Raw genomic sequence first — 23,093 nt, 5'->3', positions numbered from 1 at the left:
GGACCGTTTCAAAAAATCACACAGCACACAGGAAATGGCGTCACTCTACAGAACTATCGCGATATCTCCTTTGCGTTTGAACAACACTATGTTAAATCTGACTCTGGGTCGGTATTTTGCCGTTTTTTCCTTCCTGAGCTGTTCCTGGATCGGTGCATTCCGGTCCTGGTGTGATGAAGTCTTAAAAAACGCATCCAGTTTCAAATCCTCCATGTAACACATTCCTAAGTAAATGTAAAAAACACGTGTCTTTTTCATGACCTTTTTGTCACATCTGGAATCGAATATTTTGCAAATGACATGGTTTCTCAAGACATGGTTTTATTTGTATCAGCCCAGCTAAACAGGACGGTTGTTATAGGAAATGGAAATGTCATGCTCATAAATCAAGAACAATGTCCCACATTTCAGACGGTTTTCAATTAATATGCACCATCATATGCATTTCTTAATATGACAGACTTAAGAAAAACATAAACTCATCTAATGATTTGTCAGTTCCATATTTTTCACTTTAATGAATTTATTCCGTTTTATTCTGTCCCTGCTTTATATCGATTTTTTTTTCTTGAGCTGCTCTGAAACGTGTAAAAACTGTCATAGATGTCAAGCCTTCCATATGTCACCATCTGCCACAAACACAAGGAATAACTCAGTCTTTTCATTTTTATTAAGTTCCATATACATCAATATTTCTTCAGATGTAATACAAAAAAAGAAAAAGAAATCAAGTCGAATTTGTTTTTTTTTTGTTTTTGTTTTTTACAAACAGGGCAGGAGCCTTCAAACACGTTGCTTCATCCTCCTCAGTCAGTCACTACCGCAGAGCAGTCCATTTACAATAGCTTATTACTGTACTTTCAGGAGGTTATAGAAGTTTAACCAAGCAGACTACTGGTGTCCAGATATTCAGTACAACTCTCTTTCATGCCACTTCAGACAAAACAATGTGTGGAAACTGGAGGAAAAAATAAAAAGTTCCACTGATATCCGAAATTTAGACAAGAAACTCTCGATACATTATTTCATTTCCTATTTCTCATTGGACATGATGACCACAAGGATGGCCTGAGGGTTTTTTTTTTTTAACAAGAAAAGAAAAAAGACTGAGATCAAAAAATAAACAGAAATATGAGAGCTCCTTAAGAGTCTTTTTCTCCGAGGTAAACTTTTCTTCTGAAACGCCTCAGTCGCTCGCGCTCCTCAGTACAGTCCCACTGATGAAGACAGGTCCAAAAAAGACAAAAACAAGGTCCCTTAGAGCTGAAATGGACAGCTCTGCCTGAACAGCTCTGCGAGAGCAGCAGCGCTGGCTGCACCGACAGTCAGGGGAGCCGATCCCACACACGGGACGAGGCCAAGTCTGTCACAGAGTTTACAGTTCAGAAAAAGCCATATTCTTGGCAAGTGCATTTTGCTTCAGCAATGTGCGGTGCTTTCTAAGAGGCTGACGAACACTGTAGCTTGTTGTTATGAGACCTACAGAATGCGGAGAGAGGGGAGAGGAAAGTTGAGAGCCCGTCGCAGTTTTCTTTCGTTTACGGTGGCGACATCTCGACAAAAAACAGACACAGAGGATGCAAAGAGGTCGTCGGAGGATCCTGAAGTCGTGTTGGTGTAAATTCACTGGGAATGCTTTTATTAGTGAAGGAAATCTTCCACAACTACAAACTGAGGTTACTGTGTGACGCAAGGATTCCTCGCTCTTTGTAGTACATTTTTAGTCTCATAAAATAATACTATCTAAAATGATTTGCTTCATATTTCTTTTTAAAAAACATTCAAACACAAGAGTTAGACATATCTTACAACCGCTGTACACGATAAAAAGTATGTACATTCAAGACAACCACCTTAACAGTCAGCTCGATCAAACTCAAAAGGGATGTAACATACAGAACTTCTCATAAATATCTCTAGATCATAAAATATGCAGCTTTATATACACGTTTCTTATACCTGGCAAGGTCAACACATTATCCAATCCAACTCAGATGTGTAACAGAAAATAAATACAAGTTAGGAAGTAAAATGCATTTAAAATCCCACTGAAAACACAAAGGACTGTTCAACAAAGGCCAGATTTAAGGACATGAGAAGAAAGCTTGTCCCTCGATTACATGGTAAACGCATGTCAACATGGCTGCCATTGTGACTAAACTGAATATTGTAGGAACCAAAAAAATGTTAAATTGGTGGAATTTACATGAAAGCACAATTGGTGTTTTTATGTAATTTGTTTTTCTTTATCGACAGATTATTTTTGTTTTGTTTGCTGTTCTGGAAATCGAAAGTTCCCATTTCATTATTACTAGAGACCCCCAGCATCCAGTCCAGACTCCAGCTAGACTGGCCCACTTAAGAATCTGACAATCTGCAAGAAAGAAGAAAAAATGGGATGGCATAAATCAAAAAGGCATGCAGCAAACACGTGAACATACAGAAATGCGAGATGACACACACGGTACAGATGCAACACGGCGTCGAGTTCTGTGCAGACATCGGACGGGATGTCCTAAAGCTTCGGCAGCTCCGTTGGTGTTAGTACGGTCGAGCAACGGCGGCAGTGCAAAGCCAACTCTAGTCCACAAAAGGACACTCGCTACTCATGCCAGTGGTATGAAGAAAAGTGAGTGAAGGGCATGAATGCACAAATGAAGAAAAGGACGAGATGACAGCCAGTCACAGCTTCACGACACGCGAAACGTTAAGCGTGGAGGAGGAGAGAGAAACTCGGGGAACCCGGAGAGTCTGCAGCAGCAGCAGCAGCCGACCTTACCTGCTCGCTTTGAAACCTTTGAGCTTCTGTACAAAGAAGGCTTCGAGCACCTCGGCGCACTGAAAGAACGGCGTGTCGTTGGGGTTGTAATAGCGACAGTTGTCGAAGATTTTGGTCACGTCGGCCACAAACTCGGTGAGCTTGTGGTAGTGTCGCTTTTGCAAGCGGGTTTCCATTGTGGAAAAGTCTGCAAGGGAAAGAGAAATGTGTGATTTTTCTTTGAATCGAATGCACGAGACGTTTCCTCCAAACAACGGCGACGGGTTGTTCTTACCCATCGGCTCCTTGATGACGCGGTAATAATCGGGTGCGTCGTGGGCATCCACCGGTTCAAGGAAAGGCCAGGCCATCTTGTGAGTCTGGTGGAATAACACGAAAACGCTTACAGAACACATTCTCAATACAGAGAACCAAAAATACCAAAATCATGAAAAAACATTTGTAGAATTTCTCTTAACGTCATTTGGAATTTGCTGCCGGTTTTCTGGCCGTAAAAAGTGATTTGATTTAGTATAATTAAAGACACCCTGACAAACACAGGTTCCATACCTGTAACGAGCGTAGTATTCTCTTCAACCCCTCATAGTCTTTGTCGGTGAGCGGCGTGAGGACTGTCATGGCGTCCTCCGTTGACTGACACTGCGGGCAGACGTACAGGTCGATTTGATTGGCCTCACTCTGCAGGATGCCCACGCAGCGGCCGTGGTACCAGTTCTGGCAGCGGTCGCAGCCGATGTAGAATCTGTGGGTGAGAATCGGACACGTTAGCGCACCAATGAAACGCCGCTGAAAGCAGACGACTGCCTGTGCGAGGTCGCGGGAGGAGCCTTACTGCGATTCGTCGTACGGCGTCCGGCAGATGCAGAACAACTCCTCGTTGCTCGCTCCCTCCTGACCGCGCTTGCAGTCGTTGCACACAAAGTCCTCCAGCTTCTTGGCCTCTTTCTCCGTGATGCCGACGCACACGCCGTGGAACCAGTTGGAGCACAGGTCGCACCCGATGTAAAACCTGAGGGGGGAAAAGGCCGTTAGTTTGTGCCGTAATGCAATCGCAGCAGTTTAGCGTCTTTTTGTCTTCTCCAGAGAGCTTACTTTGACTCGTCGTAGGCCGTTTTGCAGACGCAGTACAACTTGGTGTCCTTCTTGTGATCCTTTGAGGTAGAAGACAGCTTCTTCTTCTTCTTGTGTTTGGACGAGCTGGAATCTCCGTCCTTGTCTCCGTCCTTGTCTCCGTCCTTGTCTCTGTCCCTGTCTTTGTCCTTGTCTCTGTCGCGATGTCTGTCCCGCTCCTTCTCCTTCTCTCGATCCCCATCTCGGCCTTTGTCTCGGTCCCGACATCTGTCTCGGTCCTTGTCCCGGTCCCGCTTCTTGTCCTTGTCGTGATGCTTGTCCTTGTCGTGGTGCCGGTCCCTGTCTTTGATCCTGTCTTTGTCCCGCTCCTCTTCCCTCTTGCGTTTGTGGGACGAGGACGACGAGGACGGCGAGGTCGCCGCGTGGGCGCTGTGAGAGGAATGTGTGGCGTGAGAGGGATGGGAGGAGTGAGAAGAGGCCGCCTTGACCGTCGCTGCGGCGGCCTGAGTGATGGCGGTTCTGGCTTTGTCCTTTTCTTTTTGTAGCCTGGCTATGTCCCGCCTCAGCTCCTCCTGAGAAGGAGACAACACATGTGATGTAATGTTCTGCATCTCTTACCATCTCGACGGAGGCGGACCCAGCGCTCACCTGTACTTGCAGCTGCAGCTCCTTGTCCAGTAGGGCCCTCTTCTTCAGGATCTCTGCCTTCAGCTGCTCCTTGTGCTTGTACAGCAGCCCGGTCAGCTTGGTGGCGTTCTGCCTGGAGCGTTTCTGCTCCACCACCTCCTCCTTCTTCCTCTTCTTCGCCGCCTGCTTCTCGTCCTTCTCGATCTTGTCGAGGATGAACTTCATCACCTGGTTGCACACGATCATTCTGAAAACAGAGGACAGCAGGGGGCGCCGGAGACAACAAGAGCGGAGTGAATACCATGAAAATACAACTGTCATCCAACATTTGTCATAAATCCCCACATTTCTGTGATCATCAAGCCCCAAACCTCTGGTTCTCTTCTCTCTCAGCTGCAGCCAGGCTCTTCTTCTGTTTCAGCTGCTCCGCTGTAGCGTTCTGCTTCACGACCACCTGACAACAAGAACACTTTTTGTTAATATTAACAGTTTTTAAACGCTGTAAGAAATGAATCACTGAAGTTTTCTGTTTTTTGCCACACCTGCTTCTGGATGCCATCCCCGGGACTAACGGCCTGCAGACTCTGCTCTTTCTGTTCCCTTTTAACCTCCAGGTGTTTCTTCTTCTTTGGTTTTTGTTGCTGTTGCTGCTGTTGTTGTTGTTGTTGCTGTTGCTGCTGTTGTTGTTGTTGCTGCTGCTGCTGCTGTTGTTGTTGCTGCAGTTGCTGTTGCTGCAGCTGCTGCTGCTGTTGTTGCTGTTGCTGCAGCTGCTGCTGCTGTTGTTGTTGCTGCTGCAGCTGCTGCTGCTGTTGCTGCTGCTGCTGTTGTATTCTTTGGAGCTGCTCCTGGACGCTCGCTGGTGCCTGTATTGTCACCATGTTCTGGATTTGGTGGGCCTGGATTTGCCCCCCTGTCTGCTGGATCTGGATTGGCAGCTGCAGTTTGATCTGCTGGGGAACTGCCCCACCCTGCTGCTGTGCCTGTGCCTGGATCTGGGCTTGGATCTGAGCAGCAACATGAGGCGGCAGAGCCGAGAGAAGCTGGACAGGCTGTTGGAGGCCTGGAACGGTGATGAGCTGATGCCTGATCGGAGACTGGACCTGAAGCTGAGGCTGCGCTTGAACTTGAGTTTGGTTCTGAGGCTGGAACTGGACTTGGAGCTTAGCTTGGACTTGGGGTTGGGCTTGGACCTGAAGCTGTTGCTGGACCTGGGTCTGCTGCGGTGACTGGACTTGAAACTGGGGCTGAGTTTGGACTTGAGTTTGTACCTGGGGTTGCTGCAGGGTCTGTGGTTGTGGGTGAACGTGGCTCTGTTGCTGGAACTGGACCTGAACCTGGGGATGCAGTTGGGTTTGGATCTGGGGCTGTAGCTGTAACGGAGTTTGGGCCTGAGACTGAACCTGGGGTTGAGATTGGACCTGGGGCTGTTGGTGAGTCTGGGGTTGGGTTTGAGCCTGTGTTTGAAATGAAGCCTGTACCTGGGGGTAGTACTGAGGCTGGACCCTTGTTTGGAGCTGGGCCTGGACCTGCGGCTGGGTCAAGGTTTGGTTTTGGGACTGAAACTGCACCTGAGGTTGATTTTGAGCAATGGGCTGTACTTGGGCATGGGGCGGTTGCTGAGGTTGTGGCTGAAACTGAACTCGGACCTGGGGGTGGCTTTGGGCTTGCGCCTGGAGATGGGCTTGAGTCTGAATGTGAGGCAGTTGTTGGACTTGGCCAAAGGGCTGGACCTGAATCTGTGCATGGATCTGGGTTTGACGCTGGGGTTGAAGTTGAGCAAGGGTTTGGGGCTGGAGCTGAGGCTGCGTGGGTCTGACCGTAGTAACAACAGAAGAGACTGGTAGTCCCATATGAACCTGCACTGCTGAGACCGGGATTTGAGACACCTGCTGCATGGACACAACGGGAGGGTGCTGGACGTGTCCTTGAGCTTGAGGAGGAAGAGCTGCTTGAGGCAGAAGGGTGACAGGTGATGGATGCATGGAGACCGATGCAGAAGCCGGCACAGTGGCCAGGCCGAGTGTCTGCACCGGAGCAGCAGCCTGCTGAGCTGGCTGGACAGGAGTCTGAGCTTGAGATGAGGCCGGAGTCCAAACCTGGGGCTGAGCTGCCCTCTGCTCGGTCAGAGCTACAACAGGACAGAGAAGCAAGAACAAGCAATGCATTAAACAAGTCAACCATTGTGTATAGACAATGACTAAAACAGGGTGCTGTTGATGTGTGTTTGTGGGAACTGTGTTGGGTTCCTTACCTGGCACTGAGGGTGTTGTAAAGGTGGCGGTGACTGGTGTGACGACAGCGTTGGCCACAGCAGCGTGAAGGGGAGCCGGTGCCGTGGCCTGGATTTGGGTGAGAGCTCTGGCTGGGGACGGGACAGCGATATGGGTGGTGGACACAACAGCTAGGACGGGAGCAGAGACCGGAGCAAGAGCCGGGGTTAGAACTTGGACAGGCGAGGGAAGAGAGGGGGAAGCAAACGTCTGGGCCGCCTTGACTGAGACCGGGGCTAAAGCAGGGACATGGCTGAAGGCATGAGTCTGGATCTGAGCTTGAGGCGCGACGTGTCCCGGGACAGGGAGCGACGCTGCAGTTTGGGTTTGTGTAGGGAATGAACCTGGGGCGAGGGTGGAGACCTGGGTTTGCGCAGGGGTTGACGCTGAGGCGAAGACCGTCTGAGACATGGCCGGGCCTGCATTTTGTGACGGGGTAGACACAGTTCTTGCCACTTGGGGTTGTGCGGGGACAGAGGCTGGTGTGGAGGCCTGGGCTACAACGTGAGGCAGGGCCGGAACAGGAGTGGATATTTGAGACTGTGCAGGGACTGATAACGGGGTGGTAGCGGCTGCAACTCGGGTTTGCACAGGGACTGTGGGCGCCAAGCTTGGCATTTGCATTGGGGCGGGTACGGGGGATGGCATTTGGGTTTGGCCTAGGGCCGAGGGAGCCGTCTGGACTTGCGCAGGGGTTGTGGCTTGAGTCAGCGTTGACATTTGGGCTTGAGGGGTCTGAGTGGGCGCTGAACTTGCGGCTGATGAGGATGGGGGGATGGGAGTGAAGAGGAAGCGCTGGACCTGGCCGTTGGGCATGGCTGCCTGCATGAGCTGCTGACCAGGAACGGGAATGACTGTTACACCCTGGGGGATGATTTGCAGCTGTCCCTGGGTCTGGCCCTGACCCTGGATCACCACCGTCAGACCTGGGTTTCCACCCTGCAGAGTTGCAGACAGAAGGAGTCTCGCCTTTAGCCAACAGCGATATAATTCTCTCTTTGCATCATTCAAAACAAAGCCATGAGGACTTTAAAACATTTTAAGACTTTCACTACAGGAGAACAAAAACAATGTTGCCCTCACCTGAGCACCCTGTGTCAGCTGCAGGAGCTGTGCCATAGTGAGCTTCACTTGACCCTGCTGTGGTCTGTTGGTCTGGGACGAAGCTACAGGTGACTGTCCAGGTGCTGTGGTGGCTGCATGAGGTGTTGGTGCAGGACCCGCTGCCCTCTGAACAGGTGTAGAAGCAGGACCCGTCTGTGTCACAGCCGGCTGAGGTTGGCCTGGAGGGGGGAGAGTAAGAATGTTATGTTAGAGCCACAAAAAGGCTGAAGACATTCATTTGCGAAATGAAATCTGATCAGTTCGACAGAACACCTTGCTGAGTCAAGGCTGGACTTCTGGCAATTGCTGCGCCCACAGCGGTAGCCGGGCTCAGGGACTGGCCCATCGTCGTCACAGGCTGCACTTGGCCTCCTGCTGCGACAACCTGGAACACAAAGCCAAAAGGTAAAAAGCATCAATCACTGCGGTTAATATTTACCCAAGATTCATGTGAAAAGGACGATGGGAACGGCTTGAGACCTGCTGCTGGGTGGTGGAGGAGGTGCTGGCTCTGAGGTTGATGTTGCCAGTCGTAGGGTGTAGTGTGCTGTACGTCCTCAGGTTCGCAGGGGGCCCCGAGGGGAAAATGCCCAGGCCTTTCTGCTGGACTACGCCTGTTGATAAGCATGATTATGTGAGGAAAGAAGCAAATAGGCACCGGGTACATGCAGAGATGCAGGGCGAGGATGTACAGAAGCGGCGAGGCATGCACTGTGTGGGGAAGAACACTAAAGATATTGTGAAACATTTTTAAAACATTCAGTTCATGGGACAAAAACGCGACAACATTTTCGGTTAGAGAAGCTCTTCCATATCATGAAAAAAAGAAATAACAAGAAATCCATGCTCAGCGCCAATGAATTCCGCCTGCCACACGACACTCTTCCATCCATTTTGGCAAGTGTAAGCACAAACCAGCAGCACATGGATGACACTTGTGCTCCCTACCTCCTTGTGCGGTGGGCACGTTGAGCGTGACAACCTTGCCGTTAGCGGGGAGCGGGAGTTTGGAGGAGAGGACCTGGCCAGCCACAGCCAATGGGCTGCCAGCGATTTGGAAGGTTTGCTCGGAGGTGGCGACGCCGCTAGCCACGGTGGTCACCGAGCCAAAGGGGGCTGCAAGACACACCATGCCACCTGCAGTCACGCAAGGGCCACCGCCATAGCCAGCGAACGGCTGTGGTGTCCACTGGGAGGTCTGAGTCAACCAAGGGGGCGGACATTTTTTCGAATTTTGGGGATTATTGTTTGAATTTGTCCATTTAAAACAATTCAATAACAGGGCTGAAAGTGGACACCACGAGCCAATCACATTTATTAACGTGAGAAATTGACACAAAAAACGAACAGTTGTGGAAAGTCATGCCGATGGTTGACTTCTTACAGACGGAGATGCCTGCCGAACAGCCTTAAAAAAATAAATAAATAAATAAATAAAGGGAAAACCCCAAAAACGTGTCTTGTGAAAAGGTTGCTTGTCTGCCTGCCTCTAACAGATGATGGATGACAACGCGCACAACCAGTCTACGTAGGATTTCTGATGGGATCATTCAAATCACCCTCTCATTGGGTTCGGGCTTACCTGAGGTGTTGTTGGTCTGACCCTGCTTCACCCAGGACGCAAAAGACTGATGGAAGTTCTTGTCTTGCTGAAAGGAAACCGGAGGGCCCAGTTTGGAGGCCAGGACCATCTTAGCTCCGGGTGAGACCTGACCCGTCCTCTGGCCCATGAACGGCGGGGTGCTGGGAGTGCCGGCCGAGGTGGTGGGAGTGCCGGCGGGTGTAACCGGCCTCAGCGGTTCCAGACGTTTCTGTGAGAACATTTAAGACATTTAGAGAATATGTTAACCTCCAAGAATAGTGCTACCCCGAACAAGGGCTGTGTGTGTGCAGTGTACATTGTCCGCACCTGTTGGGCAGCAAGTCTGGCCTGTTTCAGCTGATTCTCCAGATGGGCCTTGACTTCCTCTGCCGTCTTCAGACCACTACCAGTCTTAGAGGAATCAATACCCTGCGACTTCTCCCTCTCAACTCTGTAGGAAGGAAAAATGGTGACAGTCAGGTGAATCAGAGCCCCGATCAGAATACTTCAGTGTTCAGCGGGAGCTTGCTGTGTGTTTCTCACCTTTCAGCAAAAGCCCTGATCTCCCACAGCTCCAGGTCCTCTTCAGCCACCCATGTCTCCACAGCTATAGGCCCGGTCAGCTTCGCTGGCTCGTGCTTCTTCGGCCTCAAGGCGCTTGAGCGCAGGCCTTTCCTCTGTGGAGTGGGCGTTTCTACTCACGGGAAGAGAGAAACAAACGTTATCAGATGAACTCTTTCAGCACTCAATCAGGGTCATTCTTCAAATTAGCAAACTATTCATTCCATTGTTTCTGACGTTTAGCTCTTTTACCTTTGGGAGCGTCTCTGTTTCCGAGCGGACAGATGATCTTCCTGATGCAGTACTCTGAGCGGATGCCGTAAGGCCCCACGTCTCTCCGCTTTATGATCTCTGTTGTGGTGATGTCCATGTCCGTGGTTTCTGTGGCAGGAATAAAAACATATTGTCACGATTATTTTAAATGGCAGCCATTCATTGTTAACTGACTGCGAGCACTCATTCGAGCATTGGAAGGTGGACACGCCAGTGTTTTGTTAAAAAAGTAATAACAAGAACAAGAAGAAAAAGAAGTAGTTATGTGTGTGAAGTGGAGACTAATGTAAGTCCAGAACAGGTGAAGACGTCAGTGTACAGCATTCTCACCTTTCCGTGTCGTCCCCACAGCAGCAGAGGGCTTAACAGCCATGTCGTCCCACCTCAGGCAGCCCCACAGCAGCCTCAGCATCAGGCTGACCCCAGCCAGCGACCTCACAGTCTGGAGACGGTACCTGAATGGGATATAAGAAAACATGAGCTAATAATTCCAACAACGGCAAGTATATTTACACACACAATTGTATTTACTGTATTTTTAAACCCATCAGCAACGGCAACTGATGTCATTTATTCGTGTCCTTGCTGAAGTTGCAACATCAAATCATGATGTTGTTCGAAATAACTATAAGATTTACACGTGACTATTGTTAATGTGTACTAATTGCTAGCTAAGCATCCCAAACAGTGTAAAAAGATCTAAATGCGTTACCAACCTCCACGTGATCCCAAAAGTGGGCCGGGGTGAGGGGTAGGGCCATATATCCAGGGCGGGCTTGGCGTTGTAGTTGAAGATGGGCACCTCTCTGGTGCCCGCCCTCCTCGCCATCCTCTTCAGGTCGTCATTCGGCAGGATGAAGATGCTCTTCTTGCTGCTCTTGGTGACGAACTTGCGGTAGGACGGCAGGGCCGTCCCCGAGCGGGCCTTCTTGGACTTGGAGAACCTGAGAAGGCTGATCCGGTCTTTGGTGGAATACTCCTTACTGATCGTCATGGAGCTGGTTGAAGGGCCCGTCTTGGTGTCGGCTATCGGCGGTTTAGTCCTCTGAGAGCCAAATGCCCTGGAGCTGAGCTGGGTGGTGGTGACAGAGGAGACTGCGCTGCTCGCTGCTTTAGGCGTCGCATCAGACTTACTGATCTTGCTGGACAGTTCGGTTGTCGCCACATTTTGGGACTCCGCGGTGGTGGCGTCAGCTGAGGTGTTCAAACCTTTGCTGCCGCCGTTATTACTATTCAGGCAAGACGGGCTCGAGGATGGAGGCTGAGCGGGTAGTGTCCCCTCTCCGTCCACGGCCACATCCACAGCCTTGTTGAGAGCGTCTCCTTTCTCTGCCACGTGGTTCTCTAGTTTTGGGACTTTCAGGGGAGGTGGGCGACATATATCGGAGACATCATTTTGAGAGAGCTTACCATTCATCAGAGACTTGACGGTCTCTTTGACGTCACCTTGGTCTTGACTGGCTGGGTCCGAGTTGGTGTTGGAGTCTGCAGGGGCGGTGAGCCCACTCTTCCCGTTCACCTGCACAGGCCGGGTCTGGCTTTGGTCTGCCTCCGTGCTCTGTCCACAGCTCTGCTCCATTTCCTCGTACCCACGTTTCTTAGCATTCTCTCCCACTCGAGCCACCTCTGGCCTCTGTGTTTTTTCTTTACTTTCTATTGCGTCCGATATACAGTTGTTACCGTTGGGCTCGGTGCTCGATAGGGGTCCCCCGTTCACTTCTTTGTGAGCGACGGTCTCCCCGCAGTTCCCCTGCGCAGCATTTACCTCCGTCTGCTTGCTGCGGTTGGGTTCCGTGGTTTCGGGTTTGACGTCGGTGTCGGCCTTTATCTTCGTCTGCTCCTGCTCAAAGTTAAGCTTTTTAACCACGTGGTCTTTCACCCGAGGGCCCTCCTCCTCCTCCTCCTTCTTCACACACGGGGTCACAGCAGGCTGCGGTTTCCCTGATGTGGATCCTTCGGTCTTAACTCCGGATGGAGGCTTTGTGGCAGCATTTTTGGACAGCAGTGCAGCCTGTCTTAATCGCTCGAGCCTCTGCTTCTCCTCCAAGGTGAACTGTTTCACCCGCCGCTCCAAAAGCCCATCCAGCTTGGAAGGCTTCACTTTCTTCTTGTAAGCTGTCCGCAGCTGGAAGCCCTCGCTGACGTTCACAACATCGTAGTAGGTCTTTGACGCAGTGGTGGCCTCGCTCTTGGGTTGTTCAACTCTCTGGATTGGCTCCTCCCTCACAGGCGACACAGAGGAGTCTCTGTTTCCAGCTTCATCTATAACAAAGAGTCACAGAGGTCAGTGCATGATGGAAACACACATTCCTCCATAAATAGCATCAAAAGAAACCCAAAAGATAAAAGGAGAAGGAAATGAATCTCAAACATTTACCTTTCTCGACACTTGAAGCAGCAGTTTCTGAGCAGGGATCAACCTCCATTTTTTCATCTTCACTCTTCTCTCCTTTCTTTCCCTGCTCCTCCTCCGTGGGCTTTTCTTCCTCCTTTGGGGTCGGGGGTTTGCAGTCCTCCTCTGATGAAGTGCTCTGAGATGAAGCAGTGACGGACGCTTGCTCATTGTGCCCGTGCGGTGTGTTCCGAGGATCCTGCTTTTTATTTCCCATCAACTTTTTCTGCTTATTAGTACAAGCCGCTGGATTTTGCTTCTTCATTTTAGCTATGAAGACAGCGGGGGAAAACAAATCGTAGTATGAGCCAATGGTGTCAGCAGCAGGAGAATTCATTGAGGAGATATTGCCAGTGTAGCCCTTACCCTCCAGCTCTTTGCGGTAGTTAACGTTCGTGTTCCCTGGCAGCTTTGGGACGAACCGCGGCACGTGAGTCTTACTGACCCAACTCCAGCCACCATACCCGGTCACTCTGTACTCCTCCCCTTTCTGCTTCCACACCTTGATGGAAACACACAGAAGTGAGGTCCACAGAAGAAGAACCACAACATGTCTACACATCAAGCTAAGGAGGTACTTCTGCAGTCGTCAGGGGGAACGTAGAGAGATTGCAAATTATCTTCACTAAACGTGTGTGAAAAATAGTTTTAAACGTAATTAATAAAAGTAATGGATGGTTCATCTGAAAGGCCTGTGGCATTACGTCTGATAGAAAGGTTTGGGAAGCACTGCTCTGGGTCAGGATGCAGGATTCTGCGGCCTCATGAGGAGCTGGATGACGGATGCCGTTGGTTTACCTGGTGCTTAATGGGGATGGTGTACTTCACCCAGGTGGCCTGCAGCAGTGTCTCCTCATCCTCCAGCTTTTTCTCGCGCTTCTTCACCTTCTCCTTATCCTCCCGCTCCATGGAGGTCATACGAAGTAGCCTGAAGCAAGGAAGTAGAGTGTGTAACTGAGATGTAAGGCGCACGGGCAGTATTGAACCAGTAAAGTTATGATTGAGCGCGCCGCTTGTTTGGTCAACACTCACTGGAGTGGTGACACAGATGAGAAGAGCTGGAGCCCCAGGGTTCATACAGACACTACAAAATCGAATTCAAGGACTTTCTAGTACTTTTTCAAGCACCATTTCTTCTATTTTCAAAAAGGTTTGCAAAAGGTGCTTGAATTTTGAGATGAAAAAAAATCAAGTACTGGAATACGTTGAAAACATTGCTCAAAAAAGTCTGTGACATTGAAATGGACCACAGAACGCTGCTTTATGTTTTGACCAAAGTTCTGGTCGTGTGTGCTTCCGTCAGTTTATCTTGTTTTTTGTATGACTGCATGTTCAAGGCATGACATAAGTTCTCATTGAATATATAAACTCTACTGTAATATAAATACATATACACCTGTATGTGATATTTGAGCCTCACACAGTGCTTCACTGAAAAGCTTAAATTGGTGATTTGAATACCCGACTAGTTTCAAGAGAGCCAGACACTGATCACATCATTTATTTACATGGAATAATGAAAATGTATGTTAGAGAAGGCTCACTACATGTTCATGTGCCATTAGTGTGCGTAGCCAACAGCTGTTTACCTCGTGTGTCCAAGAGAATCTTTCCATACTGGCAGCATGACCACTGGTTTGATGGCACACTCCAGTATGGCCAAGGCCAGAGCAAATTCCCGGGCCTTGCTGCACATCTGCACTGCTTTGTTCCAGTTGGTCCTAGAAAAAGGGGAGACAGACTGTATCAAACCATAGATATCACAGCATAAAGCTTCATCCTATTGAAATTCACCATGTTAAACTGGATTATTAGGTTTCCAAGAACCAAAATGAATTATTTTTGTGTCCTTCAAAAAGGTCCAGTGTGTAGGATTTGGTCTCGAAAACACCAAATCGAGCTTCAGATTAACTGGACAGGAGTTGTACCTGTGCGACGCCCAGTTAGGATGCATAAATGGTCCCGGGACATTGGTCTCCAGCTGGATGATGGTGAGACGCAGGGTGGAGACGGTCAGGCTCCGCGAGCCGTAGATGGAGCCGTTCCACTTGAACTCCGACGCGGTGGTCAGGCTGAACTTGTGGGAGAGGTGGCGTCTCTTGTCGTGGTCCTCGCGGTGCTGGTGCTTGTTCAGGGCCAGGACGTTGGTGCTGTACTGGTTGTGGTAGACCCTGTATTTACCCTCCTGGCCCAGTTTGAACAAGTTGTTCAAGTTCACCGTCAGGTCCCTTTTTAAGAAGCTGAGACGCGACGATTTGCCGTCGGAGCGCACAGGAGAGGACTGAAAGGTGAGAGGGAACGTTACACTCAGCTACACTACGAGACAGTATTCATGCTGACATAAAGAACTTATAGTTGCCTAAATAAGATACAGGATCCTTGATGCTATGGACTCAAGTTCGTCTTTACTCAACTTTTCTTTCATATCCAAACAGATTTCCTAAAAATGCAGACGCAAATGACATTTCTGTTCCAGACTGCAGTTGGGGAACCTCGCCTCACCTCTTTGCTGCCTCTGGCCGTTTGGTTATTCGATTCCCGCCCGGCCGGTCTCCCGTTATCACTCTTGACCCTGTTGGTGTACTCGTCTGTCATTCAGAGAGCAGATGACACAAATGGATTCAAACAGGGCCACTGAAGAGACACTGGTTCAAAAGTCGGTGTTAATCTACTTTTGGAGGACCCGCGAGCCTCACTCGTGTTTACCTGTCCCATCCTGGCTGGTGAAAGAGGACCGGGAGGACCGATCGGCCAGGTCGGGCTGCTCCGGTTTCCTGAGGTCTGAAGCCTGGCTGTGGCTCGCCTCTGGTTGAGATGACCGCGGCCGATCTTGGGAAACGTCAGGGCGCTTGTCCTCGCTGCTAGACTCCGCTTTCGCACCTTCATCTACAAGGAAGAAAAGTTCGGAAAGACTGAGTACAGGAGTAAAATCTCAGTGAAACCAAATGATGTAAGTTACAAGGAATGTGCTTTAAGCAAAGACGGCAGCTGTGTGAACGACATAAAACTTCTCAAATTGGAAATTTTCTCAATATAGCTCCGTCAGACCGTGTTCAATGTAACACCAGGTCTCAAGAATTTTACCAGTTGGTGCTTCATTTGTCCAGTGAGGCCTATAAACCCAAACCCATCTTACACAGGAAAGGCTCCACAAATCCACAACAAGCTGTGTACCGTACTTGCTGCAAAGCCAAATCAAGACAGCAGCTCTGCATTTGAGTTGTTCGGAGAGAGAGAATGAGTCCCTCATGTATATGCAGCTCTTTGTTGACGAGGTAGCAGGTGGGGCTTCCAGGCAGAGGGCCTTTTGTTTGAGCAGCAGGAACCCACCTAAACGCCCATAAATTGGATGGAGAATGAGGAGCCGGTTGCGACAGACGCGGCGTGCTAGCTGCTGCCAGGGACGCCGTCTAGCACGGTGCCAAAAGCGCGAACGGGTCAGACGACATATATAACACAAGACAAGGAATGAATGCAGCAAAGCAGGCGACGAAAGACGAATGGCAGAAAACGGGCCGCAACAGCTTGAGATTCTGTGAAAGGTAATGAGGCTAGTTATGTGAAACAAGACAAATGTTCCAGCTTTCAGTCGAAAACGATAAACGAACTGTCTGAACAGAAGCAAAGTGAGACCAGCGATCCGGTATTTGTGCTTAGCATAGCAACATACAGAGGGAACGGCCACACCGGCTCGTGTACACTGAATTACTACCTACAGCCTCCTACGAGGTCTCAGAGCTCAGTTTCATTACAATTCACCCAAAAAAAAACAAAAGTTGGAACGCCTCCTCAATTCCAAACTCAATAAACAACGACAACAATTTTGCCATTCAGAAAAATTACTTGAAACCAGATGTAGTTTTCCGTACCGTCTAGAAAATGATATAATGTGTAATAGAGACTGAAAATGTAGCCGCCGCCGTACAGCCAACAAGCCAAATGAGCAGGGCGAAAAAAGAGTCACGTGCTACCCCCTGTGCTGCTGGGTCTTCTGTTCAGGAGTTACTTTAGGAGAAAATGGCACGTAGAGAATTACCGAACACTGTGTGTGAAGACGTCTTTTACCTTGTGAACCAGCGTCTTCCTTGGCCTCGGCGTCTCTGCGCTCTCCGTTGTCGAGCAGCGGGGGGAGCTCGTCCTCCGCTGCTTTAACAGAGCCCGTTCCTGCTTCCTGTTTCGGGTCCTCTGTCCGCCTCTTTGCTTCCTGACGGATCTTTATGCGCTCCATGATCACATCTAAAAGAAAAGGGGAACATATTCATTGTTAAAAATAAAAAAACAATGGCAGTAATTACATATCAATGCCCTGTGTTGAGCACCTGCTAAGTGAAAAGAGGATGGATACATTAACTAGTTTCAGATTTAAACAAGTTTAAAGTGTTTAATGAATACAGTCCATACTAATAACTTACCAGGAAAAATTTTAATATTGTTAAGTACAATAACTTTCTTTATTCCTTATATTTGCACATGAAGATCCATTGCTCCAATTAAAATAATCAGGGCTGCAACTAACAACAATTCCTCTTTAATCCTTCTATAAATGTTGTTTGTTGTGAAAAAGTGTCCTCAGAAGGTCAAAATCTTGAGATCTCCTGTCGGTCTAAACACGCTGATCAACTACAGTTCCCACTGGAACAGAAAGAGCTGTGTCACAACAATCCCAAAGAAAGACATGCAAGGCGTGGGCAGCAGCAGGCTTTTAACAGAGGAAACTACAAGCAACAACACCCATAAATCAACTGAGGATGGGGGAGAAAAAGCACTGTGACGGCTTCACAGAAACATCTCTTCTTCCATTTAGGGCTAGAGACTACCGATTCAGACCTCTAGCTTCTGACAGGATGCCAGCGGTACGCCCCCCCCCCCAATAAAACACAGCGCCGGTTAGTTCAGTGACAGGCGCAGGAAAACAGTTTTCGAAAACCAGATATGGCAGCCTGTCAAACACGGGCGGAAACCGCCGCCATGGTAATCAAAAGCTTTGCGAGAGGAGAAAAAAAACAGTTGCTTGATGTTTGAAGAGAGAGAGCGGGAAGAAAAGGTAGCGCCTAACGTTAGTGAGTCAACTGTTGTCATGGCAGAGCACTGCTGCCTGAGGAACTATTTGATCTGAAGCTTCTATACGACCGTTGAGATTGTAACCCTAAAGGGGACACACACACACACACACACCGTACCATTGGCAGCAGAGAGGTAGGATCTGTTGTTTCCACGGCCTCTGTTGGTGAGGTCCTCCGTGATGGCCATGTGGGCCTGCACCTCCTCCTTCATCTCCTCCAGGGTGGCGTGGAGGTCCGTCTCCCAGTACTGCCGATCCAGGCTGTCCATGAGCTCCTCCAGCTGGGCCTTGGTGCTGTAGTACCAGATCTTCTTCTTCTCGTGCTCGCCGTCCACCTCACTGGGGAGTGAGAACAGGCCAGGCCGTTAGATCGTTGAACATACAGCGAACCACATTGCTTCCTCATTGTTGTATAATTAATCAAAATAATAATAAAGATTTTTAACTTTGGTTAAAGATACATTATACGATATTTTTTGGGGATCTTTGTGTTGGAGTGAATCACTTCTGTTGAAATATCTCTATATAAAACAAGTAGTCCAGCCATTCAAGATCATGCTTAGTGTCAAAGACAGGTCACACTGACAATAGCAGACTCTGTATAACCATTAACAGGCTGTCAGAAGCTGGCAGACAGGCTGACAGAAGTTTGGGGGGGGGGGGGGGGGGGTGGGAGCTGGAGGCATCTGGTCACGGGAGATTAACCTTCTGGGAAACCGACTTTTGTTTGCGTGAGTTTTATCATTTGACCAAATTTGAGGACCACGTTTGTCATATTTAGAGTAAATGTGCATTTGGTTTCACGACAACAAAAACTTGTTATGAGGTCATAAGGCTATTATTGAATATTGTCATGGTTCACGGGTAACTGTAGTACATAGCTGATTCCTTTTATTGCTAAAGGACCAAGGTGACATGTTGTCCGTGGATGATTAGTACACGTTTCCCACAGTGCATTGAGGTAAATAACTACTATTAATGATACGGCTCGTACTGTACTTGTAAGATACCTTCATATAAAAAAGCCCTAAGATAATAAAAATATGATCCAGTATTATGATACAAATGTATGTTGCTGTTCTCTCTTTTTGTTTTGAATGGATGAGATGATAACATCTGTGTTGAATTTAAGGAAATAAAGCCGTTTGCCACGGAAAGGTAATTCTCGTGGAGCAGTGATGGTCCTAACTTACACAATAATCCTTCGGTTCAGGAACCAGTACTTCCTCTGGTGGCGGTCGTATCCAATGGGCTCCTGGCGGATGTAGGGCTTGTTCTTCTGCGCCTCCGTCACACTGTCTGTGACACCCGGCACCTTGTGCGCCACGCAAATCTCACACTGCCACTCGTCCTCCGGAACCGCCACCAGCGGTGGTTTCACACACTCCAGGTGGTAGACCGCCGAGCAGGTCTCGCAGCACAGCAGGTCGCCCAGACGGTGGCACACGCGGCAGTGGTCGTCGTACAGCATGCTGCCGTCTGACATCAGCTCCTCGCGGGCGATGTTGGTGGTGAGAAACTGGTCCACCAAAAACTGCAACACCTTGATCTTGCTTTCGAGCGGTCCGTAGGGATACTCATCCACCTCCTGGTACGGCAGGACGTGATGGTACTCCCGGTCGCTCTCACAGTACGCCCGCAACACCTCGGGCCACGTCATGCCGTCGATGAAGTACAGAGTGGAGTGGACGCTGTCCTTGAGGTCAGCGGGGCCAAAGGTGGTGTTGGAGGTGTCCTCCTCGCGTAGGATGACTTTCAAGAGGGCGTTGTGGGTCTCCGCGATCAAAGTGCACTGCTCCTGGCCGACCAGTGCCGCACAGAAGTCCTCGAAGCGGAAGGGGGAGAGACGCAGCACCGTGCTGAAGTTACGCAGCACCTCGTAGATGGAGGCGGCGTTGAGCAGCTCTTCGCTGGGCACCAGGAGATCCTGGGAGGTCTCGGGAAGCTCGAGAGGAGGAATCTCCTTCTCCTCGAAGATGGGAGTGCGAGGTCGGGGAGGCTGGACTTTTTTCTTCCCTGTAGGACACACAAAATATATTAGTAAACCATTTTTTAGACACACGCACACACACACACACACACAAGCTTTGAGGTTCACAGCCCAAATACTGCGATATTAGGCCTTTATGGCAATAACCATCTTTTGGATGCAAATACATCAAGCATGCAGCTACTGTGTAGTAAACTATTTTTAAATGTAGTTGTTATTCACGTTATTCTCAAACCTACAGGTGCAGTTATAACGTCATAACCATTCGACGAGACGACATTCAACATTTTAGCATCTTAAAGTTGGGAGCAAACTAGCTCCTGTGGCTGAGCTGGCGCAACACATGTCACTATTAGCTTAATGAGGCTGCTGCAACTTGGAAAACATGAACTCTCCAGCAGGCTAATTACGTAAATATTAGTCAGACTAAGTGTTATAACCCCCCTTTTTTTGGCGTGGCACAATGAGAGACATGAAACGTCATTTGAATGAGCTTTGGAGGGATGAACTGTCGGGTTAACTCAGATGAACGCTGCCAAAGTGTAAATATGAGAGACGCGCTAACTACGCGCTAAGTTAGCTAGCTAGCTAGCTATTATGTTTGTTCTGAATCGGCTTCAATCATAAACTACTATTCATTCTTCCCTTATAAAGCAGTGGGTGTTGTGGTTCCTATAAGCACGTACAGTTTCCGTTGTCTCACGCTCAGACTTCAGAGTGACAGCAGGCAGCATGAGCTAGTTTTACTTGCTAACGCTAGCACGCTAGCAGCTAAGTTATGAACTTAAAGGCTATCGAATACCATCTCGAGTGAGAGCCGTTTGGCAATTGTTCTTAAAATATGTGCGAAAATATTTGACGGGCAATGTGTTGACGGACGGTGACGGCAACAAAGTAAGCTCGCGATACGGTATCCGATTCAATCCACCTGCAGCAGCACTAATGAGCGGACTGCGGCCTGTGTTAATACAGTGCATTCTCCATTTTGAACAATAACCTTACTGCTTCCTGCACCTAAAACAGTCACCAGCAGCACGTCGGGATACATTTCCCGAGCCCTGCAGTGAACGTTGAGACAGAGTAGCCACCGACCGACCACAGTGTTTATTTACCCGGAGTGCTGGCGTGTGTGCTCTGACTCCGAAAGCTACTCTCTGTACAGTAGCTGGCATCATCCTCCGCCTCCTCCTCGTCCAGCACATCATCTTCAAGGCAGTCTGACTCCTCTTTGAGGGCCTCGTCCTCCTCGGATTGAGGTTCCTCCTCCACAAACTCGTCCTCTTCCGACCTCAGACTGACCGCATCGTCGTCCTCGTCGCTTTCGTGATCGTCGTACACTACTGTTTTGGACGCAACTGTCCGCTTCCCTCCACGGCCCCTTTTGCCTCCTCTCCCACAACCTCCACCTCTCCCACAACCTCCTCCTCTGCCTCGTCCCCTGCCCCGTGTTGACGTGATGGATCCCGCTTTCCTCTTCTTGGCCGCTTTGGCGGGCGCCCTCGTGGGGCTCTCTGCGTCCTCTTCCCCGCTGTCCCTGAACCTGGGCTTCAGATTCCTCCTGGGTCTCAAGCCTCGGGCCGTAGCTGGAGACGAGTCCTCGGCTTGTAGCAGTTTGGGCGGCCTGCCCCTTTTCCCTCTCATGATAGAGCGGAATCTAGTATTTTACGATCCCAATGTTTGCGTTGATTTAACCTCCACAAAGGCGAGCGAAAGCGGCACCCTTACGAAGCTGGCCCGGCGGTGAGCCCGTGGAGCCCTCGTGTCCTTTCGGGTTTGAAAGCTCAAAACGTTAGCCCGGCGTCCCGTTTAGGTTCGCTTAGAGCCGCCATCTTTCTTCTTCTCTGCCTCTCTGGCTGAACAAACAGAGCAGGCTCGAGCACTAGAGGAGTCACGTGGTGCCCCTGCTTCCAGCTCGGTGGCAACAACGAGCGAAATGACAATTACTCGCAATTAGTTTCATATTTTAGTCGCACGTCGACTATTGTTTTTCTTCTTGTATGCCGTTCCAGTTCCAATCAGTATGCGGGAAACCTGTCGTCGTCGCGGTTCATAGCTGCTTCTTCGCGTTTATAAATGGCAATGGAAGCAAACACCAGAGTAATGCAGATTATGGTTTGCAAACAAGATAAACCACCGAGGCGATGCTAACGTTGCCCTGTTAGTTGCGGATGTAGACTTGCAGGAGGGGGAATGTGTGGAAGGATATAATTAAAATGTATGAAATATTGTTATTGTTTTAGATGCTTGAATGTTGTTGGTGTTTGAAGTCAAGCAAAGGTCGCGTAAAGTCTAGCTTACTATCCATCCCTTATACTGCTGAGTTAAATTATAATGCATCATGTGTTATAAGTTCATCACGTATGTTCTATGTAAATACTATGATATCACAAATCATAGACTTGACATGTGAGTTTTGGTTTTAGAATGTTGAGTATACTATGTAATGTTATCAGTTGTCGTGGCCGAGTGGTTAAGGCGATGGACTAGAAATCCATTGGGATCTTCCCGCGCAGGTTCGAATCCTGCCGACAACGTCAAGTTTTTTACTTTCGAAATGTTGATTTGAAGATATTATGCAAACTTGCAAACAACGCTGTCCTCACCAAACTATGACATATACGGGCAATATGTCGTTTTGATTGAAATAAAGCACTGAGATCACCACCGCAATGGTGCTTAGATCAACGACACGGCTAGTTATCTTACTAGAGACAATATCCAAATACGTTTTAAACCATTATTGGGAACCAGACTTTAATTAGAAGCAGATGTAAAATCATATTTATGGTCTGTGTCCTAACTTCTAAGTGGCATTGCTACCTTATTGTTTCAGTGTAGGCCGTAGTATATCATTTAAATATCTTTGTTGTGAAGTAATTTTCACTTCAGTAATATAGACCAGAACACGTGACCACCACTGACTTATAATGTGTTTGTGCCCACATACTGTGTCTTTCATTCAGCACGTTCCTCTGGTTATTTATTATAAATGAAAATGCAGACAATTAAATTGACAACAGGTAGTGTGGAGATCAGCCAGTAGGCGGCAGTAATGTACTATAAATGTCTGAACATGGCAGCGTGCACCGGCCTCATCATGATGACTCTGGAGGCAGAAAGCCTACAGGCCTTTGACTGCAACTTTTCAATTATAGATTGCACATCTAATGTGCGGAATGTGCGAAAGCACCCACAAAAACAGCCACAGCAGTTAGAAAAGCGTGTCATTATTATGAGAGGTATCATAGTTTTACACAAACAGTGCACATCAGAGGACTTGACGCCAGAAGTCAACGGAGGACCGCAGAGAGGTCACATTACATCCCGTGAAGATGAACAGAAGCGCTGGAGCAGCGTGACATCTCTCGCAACTCCGAATCCA

At 48.9% G+C, this 23,093-nt stretch overlaps 1 protein-coding gene across 1 annotated transcript; it reads right to left on the bottom strand.

Annotated features, from left to right (window-relative positions):
* Window positions 1-651: 651 nt before the first annotated feature.
* bptf (bromodomain PHD finger transcription factor) lies at window positions 652-21,542 on the bottom strand. Its single transcript, XM_079281923.1, has 31 exons — window positions 20,824-21,542; window positions 18,915-19,737; window positions 17,840-18,060; window positions 16,725-16,895; window positions 15,366-15,545; window positions 15,162-15,247; window positions 14,588-14,940; window positions 14,249-14,380; window positions 13,458-13,587; window positions 13,026-13,161; window positions 12,645-12,929; window positions 10,984-12,529; window positions 10,598-10,722; window positions 10,247-10,375; window positions 9,977-10,127; window positions 9,761-9,884; window positions 9,434-9,662; window positions 8,800-8,967; window positions 8,332-8,465; window positions 8,125-8,236; window positions 7,831-8,030; window positions 6,729-7,686; window positions 5,020-6,605; window positions 4,849-4,931; window positions 4,499-4,724; window positions 3,872-4,422; window positions 3,612-3,788; window positions 3,329-3,521; window positions 3,054-3,138; window positions 2,780-2,966; window positions 652-1,479 (listed from the first exon to the last, which is right to left on the bottom strand). The coding sequence occupies exons 1-31, from the start codon at window positions 21,350-21,352 to the stop codon at window positions 1,440-1,442; spliced, it is 10,050 nt and encodes a 3,349-aa protein (XP_079138049.1). The 5' UTR covers window positions 21,353-21,542; the 3' UTR covers window positions 652-1,439.
* Between the last annotated feature and the right edge of the window lie 1,551 nt (window positions 21,543-23,093).

This window comes from Melanostigma gelatinosum (assembly GCF_949748355.1).
Source record: "Melanostigma gelatinosum genome assembly, chromosome: 13".
Classification (NCBI taxonomy): Eukaryota; Metazoa; Chordata; class Actinopteri; order Perciformes; family Zoarcidae; genus Melanostigma; species Melanostigma gelatinosum.
This window is presented reverse-complemented; position numbering and strand designations above follow the sequence as displayed.

Bases quoted from the DNA above. Each gene is read 5' to 3' on its own strand.
- bptf (XM_079281923.1), bottom strand. From the start codon at position 21,352: ATGAGAGGGAAAAGGGGCAGGCCGCCCAAACTGCTACAAGCCGAGGAC. The intron at 10,376-10,597 runs GTGAGAATGCTG...TTCCTGCCACAG, and splicing joins TGTGGGGACGACACGGAAAG to AAACCACGGACATGGACATC. The intron at 8,237-8,331 runs GTCTCAAGCCGT...TTTGTGTTCCAG, and splicing joins CCTCCACCACCCAGCAGCAG to GTTGTCGCAGCAGGAGGCCA.